This window comes from Setaria viridis, chromosome 1 (genome assembly GCF_005286985.2).
Source record: "Setaria viridis chromosome 1, Setaria_viridis_v4.0, whole genome shotgun sequence".
Classification (NCBI taxonomy): domain Eukaryota; kingdom Viridiplantae; phylum Streptophyta; class Magnoliopsida; order Poales; family Poaceae; genus Setaria; species Setaria viridis.
In genome coordinates this window covers 40,302,789-40,315,956 of record NC_048263.2, presented here as the reverse complement: position 1 = coordinate 40,315,956, position 13,168 = coordinate 40,302,789, and the positions used below count along the sequence as shown (strand labels likewise).

Below are 13,168 nucleotides of genomic sequence, written 5' to 3'. Positions count from 1 at the left end.
TGGCCAAAAGAAAAGGGGAGAAATCTTTTGCAAAATGCAAGAAGGTAGCCACTGAAGAAGAAGAGGCAAGGAACAATGGCCAGGCCTTGTTGTTCTACCAGCATGGGCATTCCAAGCCGCGCTGCTGGCTAGCTCATCAGATGGATCAATGGATGTAGTAGATGGCGATAGATCACCTAGCAAGCTAGGACAAAAACACTCACGGCATGATGAACTGCGGCGACGCCGACGTGTCGGGCCCTCCGCCGCCGCCGGACGGCCCCGGGGGCGGGCTCCCCTCGGACGACGGCCCCGCCGCCGCGGCCGACGCCGACGAGGGCTTCTTGCGCTTCTTCTTCTCGTAGCTGATCCCTCTGGCCCGGGCCTGCGTCTCGCGCACCTCGCGCAGGTAGAGGCGCACGGCGCGCGCGCCGAAGGGGTTCATCTCCGGCGTGCCACCGTTCTCCTCGTAGGCGGCGCGCAGGCGGCCGATGAGCGCGTCGAGGGAGCCCCAGGCCTGGCGAAGCGGGCACGGGCACGGCGCCGGCGGGTTGGGGTGCCCGTAGAAGGGGCACACCGGCGTGTGCACCTTGGTCTTGCCGAACTGGTCCATGTACTTGAGGAACTCCAGTACGTGCGCGCCGCTGCACCGCGACAGCGACAGCGGCGGCCGGTGGTTGCGCAGGTACTGCCCGAACGTGTTCCAGTCCCGCCGCTTCTGGGACTCGTACCGGCTCAGCGAAGGCGACGAGCTCGACGGCGACGGCCCGCCTCCTCCCCCCACCGAGGATCCGAGCGCCGCCGCGCCGGACGACGACGACCCGGCCCCTGACGCCCCGGCGCCTCCGGAGAAGATGACGGCCGCGGCGGGGCCGAGGAAGAAGTTGTCCTGGCCGGCGGCGCCGTCGCCTGCCGACGGCTCCTGTCCCGGGATCATGTGATGGTGGTGGTGGTGGTGGTGATGGTGGTGATCCATCCCGGCCGCTGGGCTGTCATCAGCAATGCAACACAACAAAGAAGAAGCATCATTTCTTGCTCCGATGCGAGCTCTGAAATGGCTAGGTCAAGACAGGAGGAGGAGGGGAGAGGAAGCCGAGGAGATCTAATGAAGAGAGATCGATGCGTACCGGAATGTGCAGCGGCCGATCTAGTATTCTCTGCAGCGTCTAAGCTCAGAGATGCAAGCGTGCGGTGGGATCTTGGCAGTGGTTAGCTATCTGCTAGTACTCTTCTGATCCAGCTCCTGGCCTGCGAGTGATCCAGCAGTCACCCATCCATCCGACGATACCAAGAAATGATGCTATGCTCTGACGCTCGCGCAGCAGCTCAGGTGGTCAAGTCATCCTTGGGAGTCAGCATGAAGCTCTGGGTGGAGGTGGATGAACAGTTGATGGTGGCAGTGCTGTGCTGCTGGATGGGAGGGTGGGGGTGAGCGAGGGGGGGATGGAGGGGATAGGTTTTTAGCCTTTTGGTTAGGCAGGCAGGCAGGCATCGAGGGGGGAGATAACAGGTGTAGTAGGGTATAGCTAGCTAGACAAGAGAATAAGAGTGAGAGGGATTGGAAAGCAAATAAAAACGAGAGGGCCCTAGCTAGTTTTTCCTTCGTTTTATTATTTCTTGGGATTTTCCTAACATCTAATATGCACGGCTGCGATAGCGCCTTCAGTATCGGTTTCTAACCCCACTTTAGTACCGGTTGCGCAACTGGTATTGCTACTTCCATACTAAAGAGGAGGCCTTTATTACCAGGTCAAATAACGGTACTTGAGGCCTATTAAAAAATAAAAAAAATTGCGCTACACAGCCGCCGCACGCCCCATCCGCGCGCTGACTCGCCGGATCCGGCCGGCCGCACCCCACCATGGGGAGGGAGGGAGGGAGAGAGAAAGAGAGAGAGGGGGAGGGAGGCGTACCGGGGAAGAGGAAGCTGAGGCCACGCCGCGCCACCCATCGAAGCCGAGCCCGGCGTCCGCCATCCGCGCCCGCTGTCGCAGCTGCAGCCCGTAGCCCGAGCCCTCCGTCGCTGCCGTCGCACCTCGCCCCGCCGCTGCTCTCCACTGGCAGTGAGAGGCGAGCGGAGGGGGAAGGGGAGGGGCAGCAAAGGGGCGGAGGGTGGTAGCTAGGGGCTGTGAGTGAGAGAGGGAGGATCGGTAGGAGAGGAGTGAGGGAGGGAGAAGGCCGGCGACGGGAGAGGGAGGGGGCGGCGGCAGGAAAGGAAGGGGTCCAGAGGAGGGGCGGCGGCAAGAGAGGAAGAGGAGAGAGAAGGACGGCACGCGGGGGTGGGTGCTGGGACTGGGTCAGTACCGGGTGGAGCCTCCACCCGGTACTAAAAGCCTTCAAGCACATTAGTACTAAAAGCTCTCAAGCACATTACTAATGAGTGTACCGGTTGGAGCTCCCAACCAGTACTAAAACGGGTCACAAGGGGGTTCCTAGGGAACTAGCCGTTAGACCCGGTACTAATGCTCACAATAGTACCGGGTCAAAAAACAACCGGTACTAAGGGTTAGGACCAATGCTCAGTATTTCAGTAGTGAAGTAGGAGATGCATGTCTGTAACCCTATCCATTCTCCTCGGCAGTGAGCTAGGAGCCCTTGATGACCTGGTTAATCCCAATATTTTGTTGGTCGTCCAGTCTCCTGTGTATTTGTTCATAGCATATGATGCATATTCATAGGGGTCAGCGAGCAAGCATATGAGCAACATACTACGGTGTTCTAAAAAAGCTGTCATATGCAAAATTAGTAAGTGTTTTTATAAAATAATAGTACAGTTACGTTCATGATCTTGCTCTAAAATATCTAACGTAGTGGTTTATCGACCCAGCTATATTTTTATGCAAATAAAGTAGTGGGGTTTATATTGTCATCTTCCATTACAAGCTTATTATTAGCTCTCTGTAAGAATTCTGTTCAACCCACAATTTTTTTGTAGCATTTATTGATATATCAAGTTTGAGCATAATTCAAATAAAAAATTTGCTGTCTAGTCTATTCCATTTCTGAGATTCGGCCGGGGAGCCTCTACATAAGGCCGGTTAGTCATCAACAGTGTTACTAGAAAGTTTTTTCCAGAAAAAAAAAAGATCTGCGAGAGCGGATTTGTTTTTAGAGGGTACAGGTGCAATTCCTTCCATGCCTCCAATCTGCAGCTGAGTGACATGACTGCATGCAGGATAATCTGGAGTGATGGCCTCTTGTTTCTTTTGATTTTCTTGCCGATTTTTTTGCTACTTTTCAATTCTATCGTTGCAGTGGTGATGGGATGGTTCTTCCATCAGTGTTGCACGGGCACTGACGATAGGAAAAATGCATAAAGGGAACAGGTTGCTTATGTTACTACTGTAGACGACATGAAATATGGTACATGGTGCATTCACAGATATTATATTTGTGCATCCCTGGTATGTACACGTATGGTGTCTGATGTCCATACTTGTAGTTTTGTTGTAGACATAGACTAGTCAAGATTCCACAGCCCCACCTGGATCCTCTAATAATGCAAATATATATTAAATCATTAGTTTGAAAAAATGTAAATATTCTTATGTGTCGATCTGTAGTTTCCTTTGGATTATCTCTCGTTTATATATCAAATATATGATTTTTAGGGAAAGTTAATTAGTTGTTCATATTTTAGATATAATATAAGTTCGATCCTATATGCCTGGACGGAGAAACAAAGCAGAGAGTTGATACAAAGTTCTTGAAACACTCATAGTCTTTGCATAACAAAGATACACACACCCTTAAACATTTAATGACAACCGAAGCAGAGGCTAGATTGCCACCCACGTGCTGCTCCGGGGGGAAAAAAATTCATTAGCCACCCGTGTCGTTAAGATGCCGCTACGAAACAAACCCTAGCTATGAGATTGGCTTTTGTAGAATAGTTCATGCAGGAAGCCAATGAATAACTGAATATATAACCTGCAGAGAGAAAAAGTATGCTTTCTTTTCAAAGACCAAACTTTACGTAGCCACAACACTCAACAGGTAGTTGTTGCCTCCGGTAGCGGTGGTTTTAGTTACGTACTAATACCCCATGATCAAGTTCTAAACATGTTTAGTACGCTACGCGGTTGAGATAAGGCTAAAGCCACATGAATGACAGATCATACACTATTATCATGTCAATTATGCTTTGCTAGGTTATTTCTGTTAACAGCACGTCCATGCATTTTTTAAAAATTCATGTGCATATATAAAGAAGTGAAAAATGGCGAGAGAGAGAGGAGTCTGAAAGTCGTTTGGAGCGGAGGAGAGAGAAGGACAGTGACAAGTGAAAGTTAGTTGCATGTGGTAAATACTGCTTTTCTGAATCGACACGGCATAGGGTACAGTGTACACTAGTACTTGCCCACGCAGCCTATGAGCGAATACTATTAGATCCTAGATCTGGCCTCTCTCTGCACCGGCCGAACCCTAATTTCTCTTTCCTGCACACATCTGCTGCTCACTCGTACGTACTGCAACTCACCAGCTAATTCAAACACCTAAATACAAATCCTAAGATATATTACTACATGCACGCAATGATATACCTGCAGTGGCGTGGAAGACTAAATGGATTTTTCCAGCAGAGCATATAATGATTAATTAAGCGACCTACTGGTACCCAATAAGATTTTTTTTTACCACCAGGATTATCTGAATTATACCAGGAATTAAATACCGATGGAGGGAAATTATCCTTGACCATTCACAAATAAACAACTGCATGGAAGGATCAGAAATCTTGCACACTATTCGATTGATTAACATAGCTATATAAGAACAAACATATAGTTCATTGCCATGTTTTTTCCTCTCTTGTTGGATGGGCGCGCAACATATGGGTCGCGTTAGGTAGCATGGATTGGTCCTATGATCAAACAGATTATATGATCCGTCCTCATTGAGGTACACATCATATATCTCAGCGAAATACTTGCATAGTGCTTTGAGGAAGATTTATTTGGTCAAACTCTTAAAACTCTAACTGCCAATGATTTCCAAGTATTTAATTTGAAAACACAAAATCAAAGGTTTGGATTTTATTTCTTGAAATATACTATTGTCATCCTATAAGTTTATTTGGATATCATATAAATTTATTTAGATATTATAAATATGTTAAAATAAAAATAGTGGTCAGAATCTCCCTACCTTGAAGACTATGACAAGGCAACAATGTCGAGTAGTTATCGAGCGAGGTTCGTATTTGAGTTGGGGACAGTTTGTGAATTAAGAATGAACGTCTATGTGTGTGTATATATATATGGATACATTTTTCATTCACCTTTTGAAGCAAAGGGGGATAAACATAAATGTGGAAAAGTGAAGTAAAATTGTAGGTATGAATGGTTGCTTAATGGAGTATGCATATCAATTAAGCAAGGTCATTTTCATGGTGTCACGGTCCTAATAACTATAGATATGACCGGAAGGAAAATAATGGCAAGTGAAACGAAGCAGCAGTTTTATTTCCTCTTTTTTTTTAGATCAGTTTTATTTCCCTTTAGCGCTAGCTAGTTGGGCTTTTCATTTGGAGAGATGGCCGGGGTGAGGTGAGATACTGAGATGGATCGGTGATATTATTCGCTATCTCGAACGTGCGTGGGAGGAGGGGAGGGATGGAGGTAGTAGCGATCAGGAATACTGTTGCGGCGCGGGCCCCTGCGAGATGCTCGGATGATATAGCACGTCCACGACACATCCTAATCGGTCAAAAAGCTCCGGCCTGCTGCCAATCCAGCCCAGGATCGACATCTCGCTATCATGCATGTAGCTAGCTCCATGAGAGAGAGAGAGAGAGAGAGAGAGAGAGAGAGAGAGAGAGAGAGAGAGAGAGCAAAATAAGCTTAGATGAGGATGCATGCATGATGGGCAACGGCAACGTCGTTAGTTCCAAGCCTTGGCTCCCTTTCTTTCTTTTCAATCCGCCTGCGCTGCAGCAAGTTAGGTCCATACGTACATATATGCCGCACCATCATATATATGCATTTTTTTTTCCAAAATATAGTACCCATACGTGCTTAAATATATATACGCATGCACGTTCATTCCTATAAATGCACAACTCTATCCTTCTGAGGATCTCCGAGAGATTATGCCCACAAATCTTGAGACTGATGACGAAGTCACCGCAAACGTGTCGCTGTCGATGAGGTACGATTGCTTACCACTGAAATACGCACTTTTTTTTTTACAATTTATGCATAGATATGTACTTGCTGAACTGCTCCACACTGGTGCAAGCTAGCTAGCTAACTATACTATAGACACAGTACATATGCCACGATTACCTGAAATCTAGCTACGAATCTAGCCACATATATTAGCTATCTAGCTAGGAAAGGAACACATGCATCCATGATGGGTATCTTTCTGGTAGTTCAGAAGTCAAATAGTAGTGACCAGGCCAGTTGCTTGGGAGATCGAATCCTGGTCCCTGCTAGAGAGCTATACATGGCATATTGTAGATGCCCCATTTTTTTATATATGTTTTATGTAAGAACAACATACTTATATATATAGTAAAATCCCATCTGAATAGTACAACTGCTATACTACGTACGTACCACGCGTTCCTGTGTGTGTGGTCTCAAGTCTCAGCAAGTGTGTAAGTGCCTAGCCGTGGGGCTTATGTGTGTGCTACAAAGATAAGGTATGGTGGCGTTGCGTACGTAAACATACTGTTGATCATCAGCTGGGCTTCGACCGTGCAGTACGTACACATCACCTAGGTATCGCTCTCTGCACGTGTACATGCATCCGTGATGCAAGTGATGATCATAGTATGTAGACTCTTAGGTCATCATATCGATGTGTGTACGATCTGATAGCTGATCGAGATGGACAAATTTGCACGTATATGTTAACTCAACTAGGTAGCTCGCTTGACGTAATCGCCAAAGTCCGTTAGCACTTTAAATCTTTCTGACAACGACAGGTTATGCGCGTCTCAACCAACGTGGACGCAACTGAATAATGCATAAATAAACTCTACCAAAGTCCATGTCACATTGACTCCCATCTCTAAGCTACCAAACCGGTGCTTGTTTGGACCAAAGGTTTTTCAAAGGAATTTTGGAGTCTTTCATTCCTTTGAAAAGGAATTCTGTGGCTGTGTTTGGAACAAAGGATTGTAGAATTCCATTCCAAAGGAAAGGGAACCATCCATGCACATTTCAAAGGGAAAAAAAAAGTATCCACCGGAAGCCAAGGGAAAGCATCTTTTTCAGTCTCTTCCTCTAGTCCCTTGCTGTGTGTTGTCTCAGTCTCTTCCTCTAATATGTAGCTGTGTACTGTCACAGATCGTTAGTGAGCTAGACACTAAAAAATCAAAATATTTCCTTTGATAAATGGCTGTTGTACTGATTATGGTATAGGCATCCAGATTTTTTTTAAATTACAAAAGGCTAGCAGAACTAAAAACTGAGTGTGTGATACTCGAATGTTTTTTAGTGTCCCGATTCTAGCATAATTGTTAATTAGCTTGGAAACTTAGTACAAAGCACCTCAATTAAGTGGACATTGTGGTTATTTTGTTTAATTGGGCATGTGAAGATCAAATTTTTCAGCACAAGTTTTCCGTTTCTGTGTTTTGGAATCCTATAGTTTTCTACTTTTCGCTCCACTCAATTCCTGCATTATTTTCCATTCCTCTGTTTTGCATTCCCTTGTTCCAAACATGCCCTAATCAAGGAGACCGGGTCAAAGGTTGAGTGAAGGTGAATGATAATAACCAGCTGCTTATTGAAGGCGACAGTACTACTTGTAGTTACACACGTTTGAAAGAAAGTATATTGGTGTCATCTAATAGGCAGTTTTATGTATTGACACATAATCTTGAGATGACTTAATATACAACTTTTATAATAAGTTGATGTCGCATAGAAAAATAGGAATATTATGAGCTGCATGGCAACCACAACTTATACAATGGTGTAGTAGTATTCTCATAGTCCTAAAATTTAGCTTATGAGGTGGTGGTTTCATGAAACAACGATCTCTTTCTCTTTCTCTCTCCTCGTTCTCTCACCTCCACATCAGCAAAATCCTATGCGGCGTTGTATGAGACGGCATATGAGGTCGTGTTAGGGCATGTTTAGGGATTATAAGAATATGGATAGTGAATAGGGATGGTAATTAAGAACCAACATGGATAGCGTGCTCTCTAGTATAGTGAGAGGTTTATGTAAAATACCTATCTAGGTATCCATTAACACTTTTTGCCATAAACCAAATATAATTTAAGACAAATAGTTAATTAGCATGGAGTTTACAATCCATCTACAACATATATCACAAATAAAAAATGAAAGGGCAAAAAATAGATGTATTATTTGCAACAAGGTAGTGAATGATAAATAGCAAATCACTTATGTAATGGTACTCAATTTATGTCCACGTATAAAATCCAAAACTTTTGAAATGTGCATTCTAAAGAAATCCTTTAAAACTCACAAGCTAAAATAACTGTAAAATATATCTACCATGGTCAAGGTGTAGAAAGAAGCTAGCTCAGGATCAGGCAATTGTAGGAATAAGGTTTCATCGAAGGATGAGGCGTGTTTTGTGAATTTAGGGATGAGATGAGGAACAAGCATCGACAATGCTAGATGAGGATTCATTTCACGATGCGGAGAAAGACTATGCGGCGGTGTGGAGGAAGATGATGACTCGGTTTGACAAAGGCGATTAGCCATAATATGTACCTAGCTATTCAGATATATTTCTAATAGCTCTAGTTTGCAACCACCTAGGATGATATCCCAAATCTCTATTTTTGGAGCCTGATGCTATCAATTTTTGCATGGTATATACCATTGTGCACTTTGCAACCTACTCCCTCCGTTTCAAACTATAGGTCGTTTTATTTTTTCTAGGTACATAGTTTTTGTTATGCACATAGATATAGTGTATGTCTAGATGCATAATAATATCTATAAACTTAGAAAAGTTAAAACGACGTACAATTTGGGACGGAGGGAGTAGAAAGAAACAAGAAGAGATTTGAAAAGCCATGGCCCATGGCAATACCCAATGGCCATTGGAGCCTAGTAGGCATGCATGGGAAAGAATAAGGCAGGTACAGTAGCAAGTAAGTAGATACATGGGCCGGAGGAGTACTGTGTACAATATATGTTGTGGGCTCGGTGGCAGGCGGGCGTGGGGGGTGTGATTGATTGATTGATGCATGCATGAGTGCGCAGCAGCAGTTGGAATCAGGGGGGATGGAGTAGGTCGCGTCGTCGCGCGCCATGGTTGGTCGTGGTCGTGGTACACTGCTGGTACGCGCGCGCGAGAAGCTGAGAGGAGGGAGCGAGCGATGGGGATGGAGGAGCGAAGCGAGCAATAATACCTGGCAGCAGTAGCCGTGTGGCTCCTGAGTCCAAAGGTCGTTGATGGACAAATGGATGGAGGACGGTGAGCAGTGGAGTTTGGCGAGCCATAGAATGTCTGTCCAAATAAAGGAAGGCAGCTAAAGTGAGAGCCTCAGGCCGGCACTGTTCACTAAAGGAAAACTGGTACCTCGGGGGGGAGAGGGGGAGAGAGAGAGGGAGAGAGAGAGAGAGAGTGCAATGCATGCATGGGCAACCAAACCAAACCAACAAAGCAGTACACTCCCCATTAGCTACGATGGAATCGCGCGCTCTGGCCATGGCCCTCGTGCATCTGCATCTGCATGCATGCATATGAATGCTGGCTGGTGGCAGTACTGGAGTTAGCTGCTGCTCTGCTATGCGTACATGGCATTGGGATCACCACTCGCTTATTAGCAGCAGCTCCCCCCCTCACCTACTGGCTGACACGTCGGTACTATTCTTACAAAATCTCTTACCGCCGCGCCCCGAGCCGTACCAACACGACCGTCCTCCATTCGAGCCTCTCGTCAGTCCTCACACGCACACACTCTGACGGTCTGACCACCATGCATACACATACACGCATATGATCAGAGGGCCATGCATGAGACGTGTACCACACCACACTATGCTCCCTCTGCCTCTCACACACGGTCACCTCGTGAGTTGTGAGCACATTGAACACATTTAATGGCCAGCAGCTCGCGCAACAGTTTATGCCCTGACTGCTTTGACCGTCTGCATTGCCTGCCCCGCCCCCGCCCCCCCCCCCCCCCCCCCCCCCCCCCCCCGGCTGCCTCCTCGTCATCTACATGCTCCTACGTTCGTAGGCGCTGCATGGTCCTAGCCCTTCCCATTCGCCGTTTCATTTCATCTCTCAACTCAACCTATGCGCATCGTCGAGTGCAAGCAAATGCGACCGCCAGAAGCTTTCTGTTCAGGCCAAGCTTAAAGCTTTGGCGGTCGGTCGGTCCGCGGGATGCATGCATGCTCGTACAGGACGTTACAGTCATTGCGACCTACCCTAGCCTACCTCCTCGCCGGCCGATAGGTGCGTAGGCTAGCTCTCGTAGCTACGGGCTACTGTGTGCACACAGGAACAGTACAGGATGCATCGTCGACCAGCAGCCGATGCTCTGTTGATGCGCATTGGCAATAGCATGCACATGCAACAGCGTCATCTGGTTCAGATTCTGATTCCCACGGCCGGCGACGACTATGACCATGCAGGCAGAGGCAGGCAGGTGAGTGATGATGTAGCTAGCTAGGCACCGGATCCATCGGACAGGATGGATTCCATGCGTGTACATATATGGGCCGGTCAAAAGGTCGCGCTTTGGTCCTGACCATGATCACATATTCACATATACGCACGCACAGCTACGGCCGGCCATGATCATATGATCCAAATGTCCGCGGTGGCCGGCGGGTTACAGTGCCCCGGCCGCTAATCATGCAATGGCACGGCATGGCGCGCCGCGGGTCGCCACCCGGCCCGCTGCGTCGTCGTCGCGTGCGGCGCGGCAGGGGTGCGAGATGCCCGGCCGCGCCCGGCATGCCGCTCGGCGGTCGCGCGCTGTAGTGGCCGTCGACCGCCTGTAGCCGGCGCTGTGCGGCGGACGGGCCGGGGGCGGGCGGCAGCGGTGACCCACCGGTGATACGGCGGGCCAACCCGGCAGCGGGGATCCGGCCGGGCGGCGCTAGCAGCAGTCGCAGTCGCAGAGTCCCCAGTTGGTCACATCAATCGATCACATGCACGGGGTGCCGGCCGTGGATCAGCGCGCCAGCTTGCTGCGCGCCCCTGGCCGGCCTGCCATTTATGAATCCGACCCTGCATACAGTTAACATGGTGGCAGCATGGCATGGTGCGTGCCTCCGACCCTGCATCCATCCATCGATCGATGTGGTAATGTCGTAGATGGCACACGTACGCTATACATAATGGCGGTGGTGGCGCCAACGGAATCTTGACGACGGCGACCAGCTAGCTAGCTCTCCTCGCCAAACGGCCAAAGCCAACAGTGGCTGCGATTAATGGGAGCCCGTTGCATGGTACGCCACAGTAAGACACATGTAGTAGTGCCGGTCACTACTCACATGTAGTAGTTACTTACTACTTGCAGTACATGCCAATATATACAGCCTGCAACCCTGCATGCAAAAAAGAAGAAGAAGAAAAAGAGAGTAACACGTGACCTTATAGCTAGCTCGCTAGCAAGCTAGTGTGTTCATGTCATTGTCATCATGTGTGTGAGGCTGCTGCACGGGCATGCAATGCAATGCATGTGGTCCATGCAGCATGTACGCACGCAGGGCCAGGGCGTGTGATGTGGACTGGTCGATCGCCTTCAGTTCCCGGCTTCCCGGCTGGCTGGCTGCCTGCATCTGCATGCAACGACGAGGACGCCGGCCGGCCGCTGCTGCATGCCTCAACAAGAGCCTCCTCGTGCACGCACTACTAGCGCCGCAGGCCTACTCCGGCGCGGCAACAGTATCGGCGCGGCCGGCCCGCGCCCAGCCTACACCCCTCGGCTCCAGGACTTGAAGAAGAGTTCCAACAGTGATGCACGCCATGCAACAGCAAACGCCATGGCCGGATCATCTCTCTCTCTCTCTTTCTCTCCCAACCATGGACCAGCCTATGCATTGTACGTCCTGTGTTCGTCGTTCCTACCTGCATGCTGCATGCACGATTTATCCAGCCGGCCAGACCAACCAGCCTCGAGGGTTTTGTGTAGCCCACCCAGTAGGATCAGGAAAAGCAAAAGGAGAAACCCATGCATAAAGGCTCCTGTGCGCAAGTATGTGGCCTACTGCATGCCAACAGCGCAAAAGTGCGGCAGCCGCTTGCATTGCTGACCGTAACTTTCTCACTCAGTCGCACCTCTCTCTTTGTGCGCGTGTTTTTCTTTTTTTACGGTCGGCTTCGGCACTGCTATCTGCCATGCAGCAATGTTTTTTTGAAAGCCACTGGCTGCTGGAACTCGCTTGCAGTACGTGAATAATATAACTGGCCGTATCCGAATGGCTCAGCTTTAATCAGGGTTTTTCTTTCTCGCCTCTCCTTCGCAAATCGCAACCAATATGCAGGCAGAGGCCCAGGCCCAGGCCCAGAGACAAGGGGCAGAGACGCGGCACGTGAGGCGCCCAACTAACCGTCCAATCACCCGGATCTGACGGCTAACAGAAATCAAAGCATCTGCAGCACAGGCACAGCAGAAGCAGCGGCGCAGACTGAGCGGCCCTGGTGGGTACGTGTGCGCCCGCGTGGATCACCGAAGCACATGCTGCCTGTGGATTACCACAAGGAAGAACAGAAGCGAAGCAATGATGCAGCCGCCTTAACAACAGTCGTGTCAGTTCACTTGTTTCAATGTAAACCATGAACAACATTGCCCAGTGCAATTTGCACTAGCCAATGTCCAGTGTGGCGATTTTAGCCTCATCTCTGTAAACTGTTTATGATCTTCAATATATTTTGAGTATAAAAAAAAAACAGTCGTGTCTCTGAACAAACCCATGCCTTATTTTCCCTCTTTCATCAGCAAACCTGCATCTGCAGCTGTGTCTGCAGCCAGCCTTTATCTGAAACAAAGGGGAAGACAATCAATACTTGTTCATTGGGTACCCAATAATATTGCAGCACCATCTTACATTATGTACCCAAAAAAAAAGGGTGCAAGAAACATGTCAAACATCTCTTTCAGAAAAGTTGCCAGTACCCTGTTCATCTGCGAACTGCGACAACACCCTGATGAAACCACAATCTTTCAGAAGAATATCAGCACCACCAGACCAATCCAGTCTTACCCGCTTGATGTGTAAATGGACTGTCA

At 48.4% G+C, this 13,168-nt stretch overlaps 1 protein-coding gene across 1 annotated transcript; it reads right to left on the bottom strand.

Annotated features, from left to right (window-relative positions):
• LOC117838170 (protein G1-like6) lies at window positions 1-1,452 on the bottom strand. The gene is made up of 2 exons (XM_034718124.2): window positions 1,107-1,452; window positions 1-968 (listed from the first exon to the last, which is right to left on the bottom strand). The coding sequence occupies exon 2, from the start codon at window positions 953-955 to the stop codon at window positions 200-202; it is 756 nt and encodes a 251-aa protein (XP_034574015.1). The 5' UTR covers window positions 956-968; window positions 1,107-1,452; the 3' UTR covers window positions 1-199.
• Window positions 1,453-13,168: the final 11,716 nt, after the last annotated feature.

Excerpts from the sequence above, each read along its gene's own strand:
- LOC117838170 (XM_034718124.2), bottom strand. The coding sequence starts at position 955 with ATGGATCACCACCATCACCACCACCACCACCACCATCACATGATCCCG.